We start from the raw sequence: 22,217 nt of genomic DNA, 5'->3' as shown, positions 1-22,217 counted from the left end.
TGTTTTTGAAAAATCTCAGTACCTGTTAACTACAATTAAATGTCTGTTGTTTGCCTAGTAATGTGGAAATCAGTAGTAGAATTTCCCATGACCACATGAATTTAATTGTCAGTGGCCAGTCGAGGGAGCTTTTAAATATTCCTGAATTTATGGCAGTGCTGTATTCTTGAGGGCAGGCCTGTACAACCTGCATCCTACGGGCAGTTTACAGTCCTTGGGCCACTTGCAGCACGCCCAAGGATTTTGGTGGCCAGAGAAAAATGTAGAGGAAAACATCCTTTGTATGTAGAAGTCCTTTGGGGGACCCCAGGTTCTGCAGAACTGCTTTAGAGATTCTGCTAAGCCTACTCTCATCACTAGAAAAGCAAATAGCACAAAGGACTTGCCTTCTAACAAAGTTGGTAGAACTATGCTCTTTTGCATGAACTTTGACTGCCCTTCCAAACCCTCAGTCCTAGAGGCCCATTGTTCTGATTGGCCTCAAGAGACTGGCATATGTCATTTGTCTAGTAGTAGCTCCAGGAAGTCTGACATCTTGCTGTAAGTTATCCCTGCCTCCAGAAATTTCCCTTAAGGGAAATATACCAAAGGAAGACTCCAGCGAATTAAACTCTCACATTAGTGGTAGTAAAGGATAATTTTCTTTTCACACTGTTATGCCGGAAAATAACCTCCCATCATCTTCCTGCATTGGATCCACTTTCTCCAGAGTTGTCCCAGAACAGGGCTTGTATGAAAGGTCAGAAGATTAAAGATACTGCTTTTGAGAGTATTCTCCCTGGTAGAAGTAGGTACCTCATGTGGAGAAGGAGACTAAGGGGATTTGGGAAACAAAAGTAAATAAAAATATTGTGTTTATTAGCAAAAGTTTTTGTGAAGTCAAGTCAGCAAGCATTTAGTAGGTGCCTGCTGTGTGCCTGGCACTTTCCTAAGTACTGGAGACATAAAGAAAAACAAAAACAGAACGCACCCTTAGGGAGTTCACAGTCTAATGGGGGAGACAGCATACAAACAAGATCTATACAGGACAAGCTGAATGCCTAAATCATTCAGAATTTACCTAAAAGATCATATAGTAGAATGCATTTTCCCAAATAGAGACAGTCCCCAACTTACAGAAACATAGATTATTAGTGTTGGAAGAACCAGAGAGTACATCTAGTCTAACCAGTAGCTAAATAGGAGTCACTTCCGCAGTGGAAATGTCAGCCTGAGCCAAAATCAGACTAAGTGTAATTGGCAAAGGTTGAATAAAATAAATAAAAATACAATACAACATAGATAATGTTAATTTGTGATTAAGCCAATATGTGACCAGCAGAGATCCATTTCAGTTTTAATACAAATGCTATTCAATAGCATCTCTGACAAAGTGATCATTCAACATTTCCTTGAAAGACCTCACCTTCTAAGGAAAAATTTACTATTTTTTCACCACCCATTCCACTCTTGGATAACTCTAAGTATCAAGAAGTTCAGGGTTGGTTTTTGTTTTGTTTTGTCTCATTTTCCCCATTGTATCCAACATAAAGCCATCCTTCTAAAAACTACTCCCCATTGTCATTAGCTCTGACTGCCCTCTCAGGTCAAGCAGACTGTTCCAAACTTTGTTCCACATTACAGTCTTTTAAAAACTAGAAGACAGTTGTCATGTCCCCCACCCCCAACATACACACACACACACACACACACACACACTCTTCCTTAGGCCAGAACCATAATTAAAGCAGGATGACTGGAATTTTGCCTTCCTTCTGTTGATGATCTCCAACTTATCTTGTACATATCTTCTTTGCACAGAGTTGTTTGCATGCTGACTTCCCCATTAGACCATGGGGATTATCATGTGGAGATAGTCATACACCCAAATACATCCGCAATTCCATGCCTTTTACAGTAGACCATTTGGGAAAGAGTGCATTATGCCAGGATTTTTTTTTATCTTATATATCATATACTATAAAATGGGAATGGGGAAAGAGGAGGATTGAATAATTCACGTCATTCACAGTAGTGACATAAATTATCGTGTGGGCAAATTAGAATATGGGATTTTCAGTTCTGATCGTTTTATCCTGATATTTGGAATGTGGAACAGAAGGGAAACAGCATGATTTTTTAAGGAAATGCTTTCAGTGTTGACAGCTTTGTTTTGACTTGTAAATTGCTTAACTTTACTATGGAGGTAATTTAAACAGAGATATACTCCTGCCAATTAGTTACCTTCCTGATTATAATCATATATTATAGCTAGATTCTTTCTTGACCACAATTTTCAACAAAATCTGCTCACAGTAGCCACATATTATAATATTATACTTAAATTTGCCACATATTCTATTGTATGAGGAAGCTAACTAACATGAGTAAAACAGCCAAGTGATCCTGAAAGGTCATTCTTACTTCCAGATGTCCCATTTACCCTTATTTATATATGTTCTTGAGAATAAGTAAGATTTAGAATGCAAGTTCTTTGACATCAGGGTTTTGCTTTTTATTTGTGTCCCAAGCGCTTATCACAATGTCTGGCACATGAGTGGATGAAAGAAATGAACATTCTTTAAGCACTTACTATGTGCCAAACCCTGTGGTAGGGGCTAAGAATTTGAAGAGAAAATTTGAGACACACCCTCCTCTCAAGAAACTGACACCTTAATTGGGGAAGACAACACATCAAAGAATATACAGTTGCAGAATAGACAGAAAATCCTGTAAGTCCTAAGGTATAGTGATTGTGAGCAGATGGCAAGGCTCAGGGATCCTTAAGTTGCATGATAGGTTAGACAATTGTAGAAAGTGGATGAATGGTAAAGCGTAGTGGTCTTCCATCTCTTAGGATGGAACACAGTAAATGACTCCTACCTTGTATAAGGAGTATAAACAGCTGAGCAGCCTAAGTGGGTTCCAGACCCCAGGAGTAGGGGAGGGGGCAAAGGGGGAAATGGTCCACCTCTCATCCGTCTCTCACACTTCTCCCAACTTCTTAGCCCAACACCCCTGTCACTCAACCTCTAGGTCTTGTTTCCTCTCGAAGGCTCAGACAGGTTCTGGGCAGTCTTCTGGGAAAGGGATGAAAGCCAAGTGATAAGTAAATGCTTGTTGACCAATTCAGTGAGCTAAATTTAACATATTGTTATGCTTATTTTAATACTAGTTTAGGTGAGTTCATGAACTCTTCTATAAGAATCTTTTAGACTATAATAGATCTAGTGTATGGATATTCCCATCAAGAGGCAAAGAGAAATTAATCAGATACTTTGAAAGATATCCTATAGTTGACCCAGTTAATATTGAACAATTTGTATAGGACATAAGTTTCTTCCTCCTTTCCTCCCTCCCTCCCTCCCTTCCTTCCTTCCTACCTCCCTCCCTCCCTTCCTTCCTTCCTTCCTCCCTCCCTCCCTTCCTTCCTTCCTTCCTTTCTTCCTTCCTTCCTTCCTTCCTTTTTGCCACTGCCCTCGACAATTTTTATTTACTTTTAACATTCTTTTCTTTTTAAATTTTGAGTTCCAGATTTTTTCCTTCCATCCCACTCCTCCCCCTCATAGAGAAAGCAACTAATATAATTTGAATTATACATGTAAAGTCATGCAAAAGATATTTTCATATTAGATATTAGCCATATGGGGAGAGGGGAGGGGAGGGAGAGAGAGAGACAGAGAGAGAGAGAGAGAGAGAGAGAGACAGAGACAGAGACAGAGACAGAGAGAGACAGAGAGAGAGAGAGAGAGAGAGAGAGACAGAGAGAGAGAGAGAGAGAAAGAGAATTATATTTCACTTTGCACTCAGAGTTCATCAGTTCTCTCCCTGGAGGTAGATGGCATTTTTTCATCATGAAACCTTTGGAATTGTCTTGGATCATTGAATTGATCAGATTGCTCAAGTCTTTCACAGTGAATCATCATTACAACACTGCTGTGACTATGCACAATGATCTCTTGGTTCCTCTCACTTCACTTTGCATCAGTTCATATTGGTCTTGCCATGTGTTTCTGCAATCACATCATTTCTTATAGCATAGTAGTAAACCATCACAATCATATACCACAATTTGGGCAGCTAGGTGGTGCAGTGGATAGAGCACCAGTGCAGGAGTCAGGAGGACCTGAGTTCAAATCTCACCTCAGACACAACACTCACTAGCTGTGTGACCTTGGGCAAGTCACTTGACCCCAATTGTCTCATCCTGGGTCATCTCCAGTCATCCTGATGAACATCTCGTCACTGGCTCTGGAGAAGTGAGACTGGTGACCTGCACAGCCCTCCCTCACTCAAAACAAAGTCAAGTGCAAGTCATGCCATTATTTCTCTGATAGCATGGTCTTCTTCGGCAACGAAGGATGAACACACACACGCACCACAATTTATTCAGTCATTCCCCAGTTGAGGAGCATCTCCTTGATTTCCAATTCTTTGCCACCACAAAAAGAACTGTTATAAATATTTTTGGACATATAAGTTCTTTTCCTTTTTCTATGATCTTTTTGGGGTGTAAATCTAGTAGTGTTATTGCTGAATCAAAGGGTATGCACAGTTTTATAGCCATTTGGGCAAAGTTCCAGATTGTTCTCCAGAATGGTTGGACCAGTTTACTACTCCCTTAGCAATTCATTAATATACCTATTTTCCCTCATCCCCTCCAGCATTTGTCATTTCTGACAGAAGTGAGCTGGGACCTCAGAGGTGTTTTAATTTGCCTTTCTCTAATCAAAAGTAATTTAGAGCATTTTCCGTACAACTTTAGTAGTTGTGATTCCTTCTTCTGAAAACTGCCTGTTCATATTCTTTGAGTATTTATCAGTTAGGGAATGGCTCTTCTATAAATTTGATTTGTTTCCCCATATATTTGAGAAATGAGGCCTTTACACTTTTCACAAAACTTTTTTATATTGTATATATTTATATTTTGCATTTATTATATTTATTTTTATTTATCACATTTATATAACATATTTATTATATTTGTGTAAATATATTTGATATATTTATGTATAATATATTTATTATATTTATAAAAATATATTTATTATATTTTTTATATTTTATATTCATTGCCTATAGTACCTTTTAGCAAAATTTGCCTATTTTTTATTTTAAATTAAGTCTATTTTTGCTTTTACCGTGTCTGAGATCATGATTTCTACCCCTGCCTTTTGTTTTATATCAGCTAATTTATAGCAGCTAAAGATTCTTCTTCAGTCCTTTATTTTACTCTGTGTTTGTCTTTCTGTTTCAAGTGTGTCTCGTGTACACAACTTCTTGTTGGATTCTGGTTTCTAATCCATTCTGCTATCTGCTTCTGTTTTATGGGTGAGCTCATCCCATTCACATTCACAGTTATGATAACTAACTTTGTATTTTCCTCCATCTTATTTTCTTCTGGGTATCCTCTCTCTTTTTGTCCTGTTCCTTCTCAAAATTCTGTTTTACTCCTGACCATTGACTCCCTTAATCTGCCCTTCCTTTTATCATCTCCCTCTCACCCCTAAACTATTATTCCCTTCCCCTCCTTTTTTTTTCTGTTGAGTAAGATAGATTTACATTCCCAAATGACTGTGTTAACTTCTTGATATATGATGTCTAAGCTCTTTTATTTTTATAATAGCTTTCAAGTAATCCAATAATTATTAAGTTTTCTCTCCTTGATCTCTTTTCCAGGTCAGTTGTTATTGTAATGGGATATTTCATATTTCCTTCTACATTTTCATTACTTTTACCTTGTTCTATTGTTTCTTGATGTCCCATGGAGTCATTTGCTTCCCTATTCTAATGTTTAAGTAATTGTTTTCTTCAGTGAGTATTTGTACCTCTTTTTCCATTTGACCAACTCTTCTTTTTAAGGCACTCTTTTCCTTAGTGAATTTTTTAGTTTTCTTTAATGAGCTTTTGTGCCCCTTTTTTTCCATTAGGCCAATTCTGATTTTTAGGGCATTATTTTCTAAAGTACTTTTTGTGCCTGTTTTACCAAGCTGTTAATTCTCTTTCGCAACACTTTCATTTCTTTCCCAATTTTTCCTCTGCTACTCATTTGTTTTTAACTCTACCAAGAATTCCTGCTAGCCTTGGGTCCAACGATTATTTTTCTTTAGGGACTTTTTTGTAATTGTTTTCACTTGGTTGTTTATGTCTTCACTGCTACTGTGGTAGCTTTTTATGGTCAAGCTCTTTTTGTTGTTGTTGTTTGCCTATTTTCTCACCCTATTTCTTCACTTTGAGCTTTATGTTAAAATTGAACTCTACTCAGTTGGATGTAGGAGGCACTGTGCCAAGGTTTAAGCTTTTTTCTGTGACTGTTTTCAGAGCTAGTTCTGGGGGTCTGCAATTTTTCAGTGTTTTGAAGGTTGTATTATCTTAGGAGAGGTGTGGTCACTGCTGTCTTGGTCTGTTCTATAGTTTTTACCCAGTAAGGGCCCTGCTCCCCTGCAGTTGCAAGTACTAGTGTTCCTCTTGGCTCTGCAATTGTGACCAGGCCCCCTACTCCCTTGTGACTGATCACAAGTACTCTTCTCCATCCTAGTGCTGTAACCCAGAACTGCTTCTAGAGTTGCCCGTCAGAACCAGCTGCACCCCGTGCCAGCAAAGAGTGCCCTGTAATCTCTTTCTCACCAACTGTGACCCCTTTACCGTCTGTGGGCTGAGAGTTCTCAAAGCTGCTGTCACAGCTGCCTCCAAAACCTACCACTGGTGCTACTGGCCCACCCCAAGTTTGTGTCCACCTCAGTGTCACAGACCTTTCTTCTGGACCTCCTAGTCTTTGGCTAGAAAAATATTTCCCTCTGACCTTTTGTTGGTCCTGATACTCCAAAATTTGATTTGAGGCCTTTTTTAAAGTAGTATTTTATTTTTTGCAATTACATGTACAGATAGTTTTCAACATTCATTTTTTATAAAATTTTGAGTTCCAAATTTTCTCCTTCTGTCCCTCCCCTTTTCCCCTTCCTGTTGATAGCAAGCAATCTGATAATAGGTTATACATATTTGAGGCATTATTTTTAAGTTGTCTGGAGGGTAGTGTTGGGAGAGTTCAGTTGGATCCCAGCCTGTACTTTGCTATGTCCAGGATGTAATTTTTCTATTGCTACATATTTCATATAAATTGTTGAGGTGGTTTTTTTAAGTCACTTTGTTTTAACTCCTTTGTTACAATACACAATACATTTCTTAGCTATGTTTTGTGTTCATTTTTTTTACAGCCTTCAGATAAGGAGATGTTTAGCCATTCAGTTACTAGTCTGGGAACTGAACTTCCTGCCAGCAGTGAACAAAATGGGGGCCTTACCAATGGAGACAGTAAGTTCTGTTGAGCTTTCCAATATGTAAAAATTATATCATATTCTGAACTTAATGGATATCCAGAAACTTTAAGTAATATTGTTTAGACTTAACTTCTATCAGTTTACTCACTTTTAGAACCAGTTTTTACAAAATCAGTCTCAATGAGTTGAAGCTATTAAGTCTTCTACTGGCTCTGATATTTCCTGGTTCTATGGCTCCAAGTTATAATTGACTTTCTCTGACAATGTAATCTGAATTAGTTGTATCTTACAGCTCTTGGCAGCTCACACAGTGTTTATCATATGGAAGGTCCTTAAGCAATGTGTGTTGAACTGAATTAGGTGTAAAATGATCCTCACTGAAGTTCCATCAGAGTTAGAAGATAAACATATGAAATATCTAAATGTGTAAGCTCTTAGAATTCAGGTGGTATTATATATATACATACATATATATTTTAAACTAGAGTTACTGGTCCATAGCATCATACTTTGTAAAGACATTCCCAATAAAATGAAGAATATTGGATTAAGGCCTTGCAACATTAACAATTCATTGACAAACTGAAATTTAGAATTCAGACTCCAGATTTTCTTATCAGGATTGACATACAGGGGTGGGGAAGAACCTAAAATAAAAGAGAAAAATATGCCCAGCCTCTTTGCTTATTGCTGGCTGTGTTGACTAGTTGATCACAAATGTGCCTCCAGACATGTAGAGATTATCACAAATAGTGCCATAATTTCTGGACCAAAAAATCTAGTATTCTGCCTAGGTAACATGGAGGAAGTGACCTTTATTTACCCTCCAAAGGACCTCTCATCTAAAAACTGTCCTTGGTTGTCCTATCCCACATAACCTGAAGGGACTAATAGAATCAGTGAATGTGGAAAAAGGTCATTGTTCACTAGGAGTTAGAATAAGTATCCTTATTTTTCCCGCATGCAAAAAGATAATTCTTGGAAGGTCTCTGGTAAAAGAGTGTTATATGTACATTGAATGAAGTATGGCAACAGGTACCATTTAGAATGAAAGGCATGTAAGGCTATTTGTAATAAAATAAAGGAATATTCTTCTGAGGCAAATTATGTCCCTTATTCAGTGGAGTAGCATTGGAGATAAAAATTAAGTTTTGTTGAAGAAATTAATTTAAAAGCTAAAGTCATCATGGGTGAAGTTATTGTAACTAAGTAGATTTATTAAAGTGCTACATTTTAAATTTGAGAGATGTGCTAGTTCATTTCCTTCCAAATTATGAGTAAAATAATAAGAATCCTTAGTCCATAGTCATGTCTCTATAATTTTCTTCTTAAAAGTCAAAGAAGATGAAGCATTATGATTTTTCCTCATTTGACTATACAGTAAATCGCACAGCGTAATGCTTTAGGGGTAACTGAATCTCCTTAATTCTTCCTTTCTTCTCCGGCTGCTATTGTAGTTCTTTCAGAAGACAGTACTATGACGTGCATGCAACATTATGAAGAAGTACAGACTTCTATTTCTGACCTGCTGGATTCCCAGGACAGTACAGGAAAGTCAGCAAAATGTCATCAAAGCCGGGAATTACCTAGCATTCCTCCTAATGATTCCTTGGATACTATTCTTACCACAAGAAATGTGGACAGTGACCAGGCTCTTGGGATGGAAGGACCATATGAAGTTCTCAAAGATAGCTCCTCGCAGGAAAACATGGTAGAAGATTGTCTGTATGAAACTGTAAAGGAAATAAAGGAAGTGGGGACAGCAGTCAACCTAGAAAAAAGCCAAAATGGAAGACCAAATTCTGTAACTGCCTTTAAAGAGATTCAGGGCCCTCACCCCGGGAACAAAGTTGAGTCTGCAGAATATGCCTCTGTGAACCGAAATAAAAAAAGTCGACACAGTGTTAATGTTGAGAGTATACTTGGAAATTCCTTGGATGTGGAGGAAGAAGCCCCGCCACCTGTCCCTGTAAAACTCCTTGATGAGAATGAAAATGTGCAGGATAAAGCAGATGGAGAGGCAGCAAATAAAGGGGCCACAGAGGGTACTAGTCCAATCAACAAGGTAAGCTGACTCTTTCCTCATATTCCTATAGCTTTTTAAAATGCACAAAAATTATTTGTGTGCAAAGTTGACCCCCAACTTTGGTGTGAGCCTTTTAAAAATTTTACACCAAGTACGTACTACGTAACACCCATGGGGGCTTCCAACCTGCATGTTCCTCTAGGAAATTGTTCCATAAATGTTCATGCTACTTGAATGATGAAGACTTTTTACTGAATGTTAGAGTTGGGATTTTTTTCTTCTCTCCTTACCAGAGTGACAATTTATAATCTCTCTCAACTTTTTTTTTTATTCTTGAACAATTTTCACAACATGTCTGGTTACGGGCAAACATGATTTTTCCCATTATAGAAATGAAGAAACAGAAATAAAGAAGTTAGTTTATTTGTCCAAGGTTAAAAGACCACAGAACATCACTCATTCACCCCTGAGCTGTATGCGTATCACACTTTATACCTCAAACTTAGCAGTCTGATATATGCAAGTAAGACAACCTCATGAGGCAAATTATTTATATATGTAAAAACTATATATGCCTATGAAAATATGTTAACAATAATAACAGTTTAAATTATTATAAAACATGCAACTTTACAAAGCACAGAATCATAAAGTGACATAGCAGGAGGGAAGCTCAAAAGTTCAATTCAAGCCTAAAGCAAGAATCGCTTGTACATTCCCTTCAACAAGTAGTTATCTAGCTCTGCTGGATGAGATATTAAGTCAGTTATAACTAGCATCACAAGAAATAAAAATAGAAAAATCCAAAAATGTCAGTCCCAAAATATAGACATAATCAAACTCCCCTGAGAAGGCATGGTGCCACAGAAGAGCTCAGAAATTTTTGTCAACACATATATTCCTATTTCAAGTAACCAAATAAAACAAATTCTAGTAGAGACTATCACCAGGACATAAAAGTCTTAGTCTGGATTGGTAACATTGTGATTTAATGAAGAGAGTACTGGACTTGGGATGAAAAATCCTCAGCTCTAGCACTTACTGGCTGAGTGACCTTAGCCAAATCAAATCATTTTATGTCTCTGAGACCCTATTTCCTCATTTGTAAAGAGAGTGATCATCATAATTACACTACCTATCTCACAGGGTTGTCATAAGTAAAAAATAAATAAAACTACTTTGTAAAATGTTATTTGTGGGTATGGCAATTATTCTTTTACTACAAATAAAAAATAAACTTGATTCTCTGCTTCATGAACAATAAAGGTTTGTTAACAGAAGGACCAGAATTTAAGAGAAATCATTTTAGTTTCCCTGTTAAAAATTCAGATTTATGGAAGGATTAGTCATAAAATTATGGAGGTAAGAAGGATTTCAGAAGTTATCCAATATAATACATACCTGAATAAAAATAGTCTGGCTCACTATGATATCAAATTTGCATTCATTTATTCATCATTTGTAATACATAAGGCATTAGGCTAGGTACTATGGAATATAGAGGCCTAAATGACTGACTGAAATAAAACAGTCCATGTGCTCCCAGAACCTATATTTCATAAAGGAGACGCAGCATACACAATTAAATGTAGTACAAGGAAAACTGAAGAGGGAGAGCCCTAACAACTGGGAAAATTAAGTAAGGCTTCATGGAGGACACCAGTAAGGTGGTACATGACTTGAAACTTTGAAAGAAGATAAGGATGCTGAAAAGAAAAGATGAAAAGAGGATGGATTCTGGCATGGGGAATGGCTTGTATAAATGCATGAAGGTTAGAAATGGAATATAAGGTTCAGGCAGCATCTACTAGTCCAATTTGACTTGAACCCAGAGTTCGTGAAGGGGTATAGTATGAGATAAGGCCAGAGAGGTAGGACAGGAGCAATATTATGGAAGTATTTAAATCACAGGCTAAGGAAGTCAGTTAGCACGGGAGGTGACATGTTCAGACCTATGATTTAGGCAGATTGGAGACAGACTGAAAGAAAGGAGAACAGTTTATTTTATTTATTTTTTTAAATTAATTTATTTTTAGTTTTCAACATTCACTTTCACAAAATTTTGAGTTCCAAATTTTCCCCATCTCTCCCCTTCCCCCACCCCAAGACACTATGCGTTCTGATTGTCCCTTCCCCCAATCTGCCCCAATCTGCTCTCCCTTCTCTCACACCTCTCCCTTCCCTTATCCCCATCTTCTCTCTTTTCTTGTAGGGCAAGATAGATTTCTATATCTCATTACCTGTATTTCTTATTTCTCAATTGTGTGCAAAAACAATTCTCAACATTTGTTCCTAAAACTTTGAGTTTCAACTTCTCTCCTTTTCTCCTTCCCTACTCATCCCCACTGAGAAGGCAAGCAATTCAATATAGGCTATATATGTGTAGTTATGCAAAACACTTCCATAATAGTCATGTTGTGTAAGACTAACTATATTTCCCTCCATCCTATCCTGCCCCCCATTTATTCTGTTCTTTCTTTTGACCTTGTCTCTCCCCAAAAGTTTTACTTCTGATCACTCCCTCCTCTCATTTGTCCTCCCTTCTATCATCCTCCCATACCCCACTAATCCCCTTCTCTCCAACTTTCCTGTAGTGTAAGATAGATTTTCATACCAAATTGAGTGAGCATGTTATTCCCTCCTTAAGCTAAATGTGGTGAGAGTAAGCTTCACTTTTTCCCTCTCACCTTTCCCCTTTCCCCTCCATTGAAAAAGCTTTTTCTTGCCTCTTTTATGAGAGATAATTTGCCATTTCTCCCTTTCTCCTCCCAGTATGTGAAAGGAGACCAATTTAGAGGCTAGTCTAGGTGGATGAAAGCCTGAACCAAAATGTTGGCTGGATGAGAAAGAGACAGACTTGAGAGATGCTATGGAGCTGGAATTGATAAGACTTGGTAACTGATTAGATATTAAGTATGAGAGAAAGATGGGTCAAGGATGATTCTTAAGGTTACAAACCAGGACAACTGCCCTTAACAGAAACAGGTAAGTTGGAACTAGTAGCAAATTTAAGGGGAAAATTCATGAGTTGTCGTTTGCATATCATGAGTTTAAAATTCCTAATGTGATTTATTTAGGAGGATAATTGACTCAAGTTTAAAGATAAAAGGTTAGATATGGAGATCTGAATGTCATCTGTAAAGAGATAACCTGTTCTAGGAGATGCTGAGATGCCCAAGAAATTGACTGTTGAGAGAAATTAATAAAGGGAAAACCAAGGACAAAGCCCGGGGAACACCCTCAGTGAGCAGGAAGCAACTGAGTGGTGCCATAATATATAGAGTGCCAAGTCTAAAGTCAGGAAAACTTTTCTTCCTGAATTCAAATCTGGCCTCGGACACTTAGCTGGGCAAGTCACTTAACCCTGTTTGCCTCATCTATAAAATGTGCTGGAGAAGTAAATGGCATACCACTCCAGTGTCTTCTCCAAGAAAACCCCAAGTAGGGTCATGAAGAGTTGTATACAACTGGACAATAACAAAGTATAGGTCTTGGTGTCATCTCTAGAGAGATGACCTAACCTGGTAGCTGATGAGATGTCCAAGACAGTGAGTGTTGAGAAAGATTGAAAAAGTGGGGTGTAGAGGTGGGCCACAAAGGACAATGTCCTAAGGAGACCCCCAGTAGTAGGAGGTTGACAGTGTTCCATCGTAGAAGAATAAAGAGGTGACACAGTTAGGAACAGAACCAAAGGAGAACTGTGTCACAGAAGCCAAGAAAGGCTAGAGCATCCAGGAAGAAGGAAGCATGGTAAATTGTATCAGAAGCTTAGAGGGGTCAGTGATAATGACCCTGAGAAGAGCCACCAGATGTAGCACTTGGGATCCCTGATGACCTTGCTGTCCATGAGAAGTAGCCATTCAGCCTTCCCTTGAAGATCTCCAGTGATGGGGAACTCACTATCTTATAAGGCCGCCCACTCCGCTTTTGTGCACCTCTAATACTGAGGGAGTTTTCCCTTATAATCAGTCAAAATTTACTCCTCTGCAGCTTCCATCCTTTATTCTAAAAGCCAAGGAAACCAGTTCTTTTTCCTCTACCATGTGACGCCTTATTCCCCTCCGTGTCCTCTGCCCTCCTTGCTGTTCCTTGCGCATGACACACCCACCTTCCAATTCAGAGCCGTTTCACAGCTTGTCCCCCATTATCTCTCTTCATTACCACCTCCTAGCATCCCTGGCTTCCTTCACATCTCAGCTAGTCTCATCTTCTAGAAGATTTCCACAGTCATCCTTAATCTTACTGACTTCCCTCTGAGACTAACCCCAATTCATCATGTGTGTGTATAGATACATGTGTGTACACAGATATATGTGTGTATGTATAGCTATGGATATATTTCTCTCTATATAGTTTGCACATAGTTTTTGCATGTTTTCTCCTCCTTTAGACTATGAGATCCTCGACAGCAAGGATTATTTTTTTACCTTTCTTACCTTTATCTTTCTTTGTATCCCAAGAACGTAGCACATTGCCTAGTACATTTTAGTTGTTTCTCAGTCATGTCCAATTCTTCATGATCCTGTTCAGGGTTTTCTTGGCAAAGACACTGGAGTGATTTACCATTTCCTTGTCCAGTTCATTTTACAGATGAGTAAACTGAGGCAAACAAGGTTAAGTGACTTGGCCAAAGTTACAACTAGTATGTTTTTGAGGCATTTAGTAAATGCTAGTTGATTGACTGATTTACAGCTATTCACATACTGGTCCCTCAGAGACTCTTCTTCCCCAAGATAAATTGTCTCACTTCCTTCAACCTATATAATTTAAATGTCTTGCCGTGGCTTTTACCTGTATAAAGCTTGTAGTTCACTAAAGACTCAGTCATAAGCGTGTATCAACTCCTATTCCAAGTCTTTTCCAAATCAGTTGCTTCCTAGCCACTTATCCTCATCTTTTACTTCTGTAACGGATTTTTTTTTAAAAACCAAGTGTAGTACTTTGCATTTAGGCAGAAAACAGGATGAAAACATGAAAGCATCACCATCTTTCCTATTTTAATGTAAGACACAGTCATCAGCAGTTAACTGGGTAAGAATTGGTGGCAGGTGAAGTCAGGCTGCATTCAAAGGGGGACATGAGATTCCAGCAAAGCTCTTTATCTTTCACTTTGCTTGACCCTCTGGAAAACTGTTTTGTTTATTTGTTTGGAATCACCCACTGGAAATACTTCCTCAACCTGAACTCTGTGCCAGATCTCCTTCATCACGGTGATGAATAACTTTAGCAAGCATCTTCATATTCCATGCCTTGCCTGATGTTTAATATAAAAGTATCTTTGAACAGGGTTATTTCTGTTGTTATAACTTCCAGAGAATCTTATTATAATTTTGATGTATAGGTGGAAGACATTTTGTTGTAAAGCTGACTGTAAGACATTGTTTTTTTCTACCAAATGAAGTATCTTTTTCAAAGCAGTAAGAGTCCTAGAATTCTTGGGTGCTTAGAATTTAAGTACTCTTAAATCCTCTACATTTTCTGGTTAATTTTGAAATGGTAACAATATGGTTCATTATTGAATATCATCTGCAAAAGACTTTGTTCCTTACTAATACGTTCTCAAGGATGCTCTTGATTTGTGTTTCAGAAAGATTCGGTATTTATTGGAGAGTAGACAGATAGCTGAGTAATTATTCTTGTTTTCTCAGTTGCCTTGTTTTTTGTGGGGAAGGGGTAGGCGCAGTGGAATTTTTCCACTCTGGCAATGCCTGATGGCTAAATATCCCATGAAATAATGTTTTTTGTTGCCTGTTGGCATACAGTAAATCCCATTTAGCCAATTCATTTCTTTGCTTCTCCAAGGAGTACCTGTGAGCCAGACTTCCATTTACCTACAACTTCATCCTTTCTTCTGGCTTTGTTTACGGCAAGAGTGTCAAGATTGATATGACAGCTGCTTTAGCAATATGTCCACTTCTTGGTCATTGGACAAGGATCTCACATTTAGAGTACCAACCGTCAAATTAAATTCTATCAATGTGTGATTCTTAGCACCTGCTACACTCTTTCCTATAACTTTGCCTGTGTTAACTGCAGAAGTCGTCACAGAACACACAAGACCAAGACATTCTTTTTCTTTGTTTCAGGGATTGCTATGACCACAAAAATCACTACCCAGCAGCCTGCCTACTATTGCAGCTCCTCTCCCTACTTAGGGAGGCTGGTCCCAGAAAAAAGACTTGGTCTATTGCTGAAGTCATACTCAAAGCCTTTCTACTGTGATAGAACTTGACAAGGCTTATGCTCCACTGACTTCATCAATAATCAAAGCACATCTATTAGGTGCCTGCTATATGTCAGGCACCATGCTAAGCACTGGGGATACAAAAAGAAGCAAAAGGCCATCCCTGCCCTCATGAAGCTTATACTCTAATTAGGAAGACAACATGGAAATAAATATATACAGAATAAATAGGAAAGAGGGAAAGCACTAGAATTAAGAGTGTTAAGGGAAATCTTCCTGCAGAAGGTGGGATTTTAGTTGGAATATAAAGAAAGCCAGGAAAGTCAGTAGTCAGATCAGATGATCATTCCAGGCATGGGAAACAGCCAAAGATAATGCCCAGAGCCAAGAGATGGAGTGTCTTGTTCATGGAACAACAAAGAGGCTGCTGTCATTGGAATGAAGAATACAGGTTGGGGAGTAAGATGAAAAGGAGGGGTCAAGGTTATGAAAGTCTTTGAATGCCAAATAGAACATTTTGTATTTGCTTCTGGAGGCTCTAGGAAGAAGCTAGAGTTTATTGAGTGGGGGACAGGTGATATAATTGGACTTACATTTTAGTGAAATCACTTTGGTGGCTGAATGGAGAACAGATTAAAGTGCGGAAATACAAGGCAGGTGGAATTCACTAGCAGGCCATTGCAGTAGTCCAGAAATGAAGTGATGAGGACCTGCCCTAGAGTCATGGCAGTGTCAGAGGAGAAACAGCTTATGTTGGAGAGATATTGCAAAGGTGAAATTGACAGGTCTTGGCCATAAATTGGATATGGCAGGTGGGGGTGGGTTTGAGAGATAGTTAGGAATCCAGGAGGACTCCTAGATTGTGAACTTGAGAGCATGGGAAGAGGATGTTACCCTCTACAGTAATAAGGAAGGTGGTGGCAGGGTGAGAAGGCAGGAAGAGGGAGGAGGATTTTGGGGAAAAGATAACAAGTTCTGTTTTGGACATGTTGAGTTTAAGATGTCTACTGGACGTCTAGTTCAAGATGTCTGAAAGGCCGCTGGAGATGTGAGATTGGTGGTCAGCAAAGATATTGGCTCAAGCATGGTAGATGTGAGTATCATCAGCATGGAGATGATCCATCCATGGGAGCTGATGAGATCACCAAGTGAAGTAGTATAGAGGGATAAGAAAAGGCCCAGGAAAGAACCCTAAGGAACAGCTACAGTCAGAGGGCATGGTTATTGAGAACCCAGAGTGATGGTGACCAAGCTGAGATAAGGCAACAAAATAGGACTGGGATTTTAAATTTTAATATTCATATGTATTGACATACAAATTTTGGGGCCTTAGACATTTTCCCAAAATATGGATTGAGAACTTTTTTCATGAAAACTTGGAAAGACATAAACTTATGCAAAGTGAAGTGAGCACAACCAGAACAGTGCACACAGTAACAGCAATATTGTATGATGATCAGCTATGAATGACTTAGCTCTTCTCACCAATACAATGATCCAAGACAGCTCCAAAAGACTCATAATGAAAAATGCTCTTGACATCCAGAGAAAGAACTGATGGAGACAGAATACAGATAGAAGCAGACTATTTTTTACTTTATTCTTTTTCATTTGGGGGCGGGGTGGTCTGTGTTTCCTTTTCACAACCTGCCTAGTGGGCAAATGTGCTTTGCACGATTGCACATGTATAATCTATATCAGATTGCTTACCATCTCAGGGAGTGGGGAGAGAGAATTTGAAACTCAATAATTTTTTTAAAATTGTTTTTACATGAAATTGGGAAAAAATGTTATTAAAATAAAGAACTTTTCCCATGATACACAGAATCTTAAGAGTTTGAAAAGAACTCAAAAGAAAGATGTACCCGAACAAGAATCCTTTCTGCAACATACCAACCAAGTAACAATTCAGTCTCTCAAAAAAACCTCCAGTGAGAGAGAACTCACTTCTAGGCTTCTTTGCAATTTGTACTCATTGCTCTTGGATCAGCAAAATAGGGACAAACAAATTAAGGCTAATCCCCCTTCAATATGACAACTCTTTACTTACTTAAAGACAGCTCTCTTCTCTCCCATAACTCTAACCCTCCCCAAGTTCCTTCAAAGCCATTTCTTGCACAATCTCCAGCTCTCTCATTATCCTATCTTTATTGCTGTCTTCTGAACATGCCTTAGCTGGTCTATGTCTGTCTTAAACATGGTGCTGAGAAATGGACACAGGATTCCAGATTCAATCTGACAAGAAAAGAGATTCATTGTTCTTCTTTTTGTTTTGCATAGGATAGCATTCCCTTTTTTGACTTTCATACTCCTACTTTGATTCATATTAAGCTTTGCAATCGCCTAAAATCAAATAGAAATCAGTATTTGTTAAGCACCTTTTCTGGGCCAGGTGCTAAAGCCTCCTGTTCTATTTTCCCGATGAATCGCTATTCCTCATGTAGTACTTGTGAAAGTAGATTTTTTTGAACCCATGTATAACTTTATATTTTCCCCTTTTAAATTTCATTGTATTAATTTCGCCTCATCATTCTTCCTGTTAAGATCTTTTTGGCTTCTGACCTAGGCATCCAGTGCATTACCTGTCCTTCTCTATTTGATGTCATTTGAAGATATTACAAGTACACTATCTCTTTGTTCAAGTCATTGATAAAAATGTTGAACAGCCCAAAGCCAAGGAAGTGAAAAAAAATCATGTAATCATAATTGGCCTTTTCCAGGAGAGAGGGAAGAAGGGAGAGTGAGTATATTCATAAGTGTCAACACAAACTCAGGTTCACTGCCTTCTTGCTTGTTATAAGAAAGCTTAAAAAAAATCCTTCCTAATCATCAGTACCAAGAAATGTATTCCTTTGTGTTTAACTCTCCACATATCCATCTAATAGTCACACATTATATGAAACTCTGTCTTCAGGGACTGTGAATTAACTGAAACAGTTAAGACTCTGAAGAATTAATCAGATGATGACAGATGCAGTCCCCCAAGTGCCACAAAAAGGTGTTCATCTAATTAAAATGTCTTCAGAATCAAAGTCTTTCTAAGCTACAGCTTTATCCTATCTTCCCAATGTTCACCTCTAAGTACATGCATAATGCATTGAAACACAGGCTTGACCTGTTCTGAAGCCCTGTACCTGCATTGTAGCCAAAAATGGTAATTGCTTTTTAGACTATACATTGTCAGCCATTATCTGATAAATTTTCTTTTTCCAGACAATACAAACTGCAGTTCATTAAGTAACTTTGATTTTTAACTGTTCAAATCAAAAAGTCCTCTGTTGTGACAGGCCCTAATTTTGTTAAAAGTATGTGGCTTTTTAGTCACTTCTTGAAATAACATAAAAATCGTTTTCTTTCATCTGTTCACCTTGATATTTTCACCCCACCTCATGAAATTCATTAGATGGTGTCCTTTGTTTGACAAAAATTCCATATTTGCTTTGCTTTCATCCTCACTCACATTAACATGGTATATCCAGATGCAGACATATGCTGCATAATATTGCACCAAACAATGTCTTTTAATATATTCTCATTTAGCCACAAGACAACCTACTGAGGTAGGTAGTGTTGAAAACTATTAATCCCATTTATAGATGAGGAAATTGAGACTCAGTTTCAAGAGCTTTGTCCAAAATGACATTGTCCTATGACCTTACCCTTTAACCCTTAATCCTCTCACGTCTCATCTTCCCCCATATGACTAATCTGATATTCATGGTCTTTGACTCTCTCTGCCTTGATATCCTTATCAGTCAAATGAGGATCGTAATAGTTGCACTACATAAAATGGGATTGTTGTGAGAATGAATTGATACAATGTTTATAGAGTACTTTGTAAACTGAGATGCGCAATATAAATGTCAACTATTATTAAAATAAAACTGTCACGTAGAGGTCTTCTCTTCCACAGTAAGACACATGGATAAGGATCAGACAAAAACAGTCTGATACACATTAGTCTGGAAAATCCAATAGTGTTTTCTACCCTGTAAACAGAAAATTGTTCTCCTTTTAGTTACAACTGCTACATTTTTGGTGCTATTACCCCTTTAATGTCTGTTGTACTCCAAGCTTCTGTTTAACAACTGGCCAATTCCTCTTACCTCGTTGTTGTTCAGTCTTTTCAGTCATATCCAACTCCTTGTGATGCCATTTGGGGTCTTCTTGGCAAATATACTGAGATGGTTTGCCATTTTTTTCTACAGGTCATTTTACAGATGAGAAACTGAGGCGGACAGGGTTAAATGACTTGCCCAGGGTCACACAGATAATAAGTGTCTGAGGCCAGATTTGAACTCAGGAATATGAATCTTCCTGACTCCAAGCCTGGCACTCTATCCACTGTGCTACCTAACTGCTCCAGGTTTCATCTGCATCCTGGTCCTCACTATAAAAGAATGAAATTTCTACCCAATCCACCCCAGTGAGACATGTGATATCTGGTTGTCTTCTGGAACAGTCCAACGCTACTCATGAGCCAAGGACTCCTAATATGTCAACATGTGGCTCCTTAAGTATGGTCATATTTCAAACACAAATAAGATGATTTATGTATTCCTAGGCTTAGGAAAAGATTCCAAATGGCAAGTTTCCTGAATTGAAGAAGCTCATATACACATTCTGTAAGATTATTAAAGAAATACTATATTTTTAAAAGATTATCCCCTTAAGCTACACTTACTACAATGTAATTGAAATAATATCCTCTTTAATTTATTGGTTTATTTTAGCTCATTATCATATAAAAGCATGAACAAGATTTTACTAGCTGTCACCTGAGCAGATTAATTAATAGGCCAGATAGTTACTGAAGTGTTCGATTTCTTTACATCCCTTTATATTGGAAGTTATTGTTCAGGATCAAGTTATCAAACCAAATCCCAAAGCCTTATGGTAGCTTATCTGAAAAGCTGTTGTAATAATGTGAAAAGAATTTTTATGAGCAAAGTATCCTACTGCTTATGCAAAGGGAAGACTGAACTGTAGGTTTCACAGTATTTCATCTTGATATGTATTTGTTCTCTCTAACAGAGACTTAGTTCGCTGTCTTACAAGTCTCGAGAGGAAGACCCAACTCTTACTGATGAAGAGGTAGGTTTCTACAACCATTCATTCCACAAACGTGTTAGATGCCTAATAGGAGCCAGGCACTGTCTGAAGCTTTAAACAACAAAAAACTCTAGACATTCCCGTACACCCTCACAGGAGATTAGCATAATATAAACTCACTAATTATAGATTCCTGTGATAGACAAGTACCTACTCTCTCCAAGTATATGCCTTGTAATTTTTTTTCATCTACTACAGGCAAACTGTCATCTTAAGGATGTTAATAGGAATATAACTTTGGTGTTGAACATTTTATCATGACCAGGAGTGACTGACAAGTTATAAGACAAGAAAGAATCAAAGAAATAGGGATCAGATTCCTGGCAGGAAAAGGCTTAGTGATGTCAAAGAATCAGCCTTGAAGGCAGACATTGGACAGGATCAGTAGAATCAAATGTAGCCAAGGTGTCAATATAATTGGGAAATATTTAATAAAATAAATAAAATGCAATAGAATATAGATTATGTTAATATGTTGTTTTCTCGGTCAATATGTGCCCTGCAAGGATTCTTATGTACAGTTTAGTGACTGTTTCTGTCTGAGTTTGAGACTGCTGCTCTAAAGCATGGGCTGGAGAAAACTAGAGGTCATCATTGATTGCATGACCACATATTGTAATGTTATATGGAGCATTCTTGTTTCAGGGAAGACTAGGTGGCCAGCAAGATTTAACCTTCTCATTTTTATGACAATGAAACTTAGACCTCAAAACATTAATTGCATGTTAAGTACTAGCAGAGCCAGGGTTTAAACTCTGGTCCTCAGACTCAGGATCATTGAATCTCAGAGTTGGAAGGGACCACAGAGATAATCCAGAACAAGCATTCCTTCTATAACATGTCCAAAAAGTAGTCACCAAATTTTTCCTTGCAGATGTCCAAGGAAAGTGTCTTCATGACCTCCAGAGGTAGCTCTAATTGTTAGGAAATTTTTCTTTATAACAAAGCTAAATTTCTTTCCTTGCAACTTCTGATTATTGTTCATTCTGCCCCCTTTGGGTCCAAAAAACAAGTATAATCCTCTTGTAAATGACAGCATGTGTAAGTGATAATTGAATCATGGGACTGGATGAAGTCAGCATGAGAGAATGCAGACAGAGTAAAGAAAAGGAATAAATGAATGTCCCCTCCATTGATAGAATTACAGAACAAGAGGGCTAGAAAGGAGCCTTCATCACAGTAAGGTCTTGCCTTAAACTGTAACCCATCTTTCCTCTTGACTTTATACACATATTTGACAACCTTTATTCACATATGCCCTTGACCTTCTCCCATTCATTGAGTTCCACTTGCAAATTAGTCATTGGCATAGCTCCTGGAGAAAGAGAACAGACTTAGCAGTGTAGAGTTTGGAGGGGAGGTGGTAGGACAGTAGGAGCTGCTGCTTCCCTCTCCCCACTTGGTGCTCAGTGGCACAGCACCAGCTGAACCTAGAGGAGAAGAGAACTGGTGATGGAATTGTCTACACTGGAAAAGGTATAGGGTAGCAGTCATTGAGGTCAGGGAGAGAGGTCTCCACTGGAAAGAACCAAAAAAGTAAAGGAGCTGGCTCCCTCACTCTCCAGAGCCTCTTCGATTTTGCTGCTGCTGCTGCTTTTATCACCTTCTGTCACTCAGCAGTCACTATTAACATTTTATC

General features: G+C 38.2%; 1 protein-coding gene across 3 annotated transcripts in view; it reads left to right on the top strand.

Moving 5' to 3' along the window:
• The window catches only part of PAG1 (phosphoprotein membrane anchor with glycosphingolipid microdomains 1), a 234,065-nt gene that overhangs the window by 199,739 nt on the left and 12,109 nt on the right, over positions 1 to 22,217 (top strand). For all 3 annotated transcript variants that reach the window (XM_072604962.1, XM_072604963.1, XM_072604964.1), the window contains 3 exons: positions 7,194 to 7,290; positions 8,714 to 9,321; positions 20,501 to 20,560. In XM_072604962.1, the coding sequence (XP_072461063.1) occupies positions 7,194 to 7,290; positions 8,714 to 9,321; positions 20,501 to 20,560 (765 nt within the window). The remainder of the gene's footprint in view (positions 1 to 7,193; positions 7,291 to 8,713; positions 9,322 to 20,500; positions 20,561 to 22,217) is intronic.

This window comes from Notamacropus eugenii, chromosome 4 (assembly GCF_028372415.1).
Source record: "Notamacropus eugenii isolate mMacEug1 chromosome 4, mMacEug1.pri_v2, whole genome shotgun sequence".
NCBI lineage: Eukaryota > Metazoa > Chordata > Mammalia > Diprotodontia > Macropodidae > Notamacropus > Notamacropus eugenii.
Note: the sequence above shows the minus strand (reverse complement) of the source record. Positions and strands in the feature narration are given on the sequence as shown.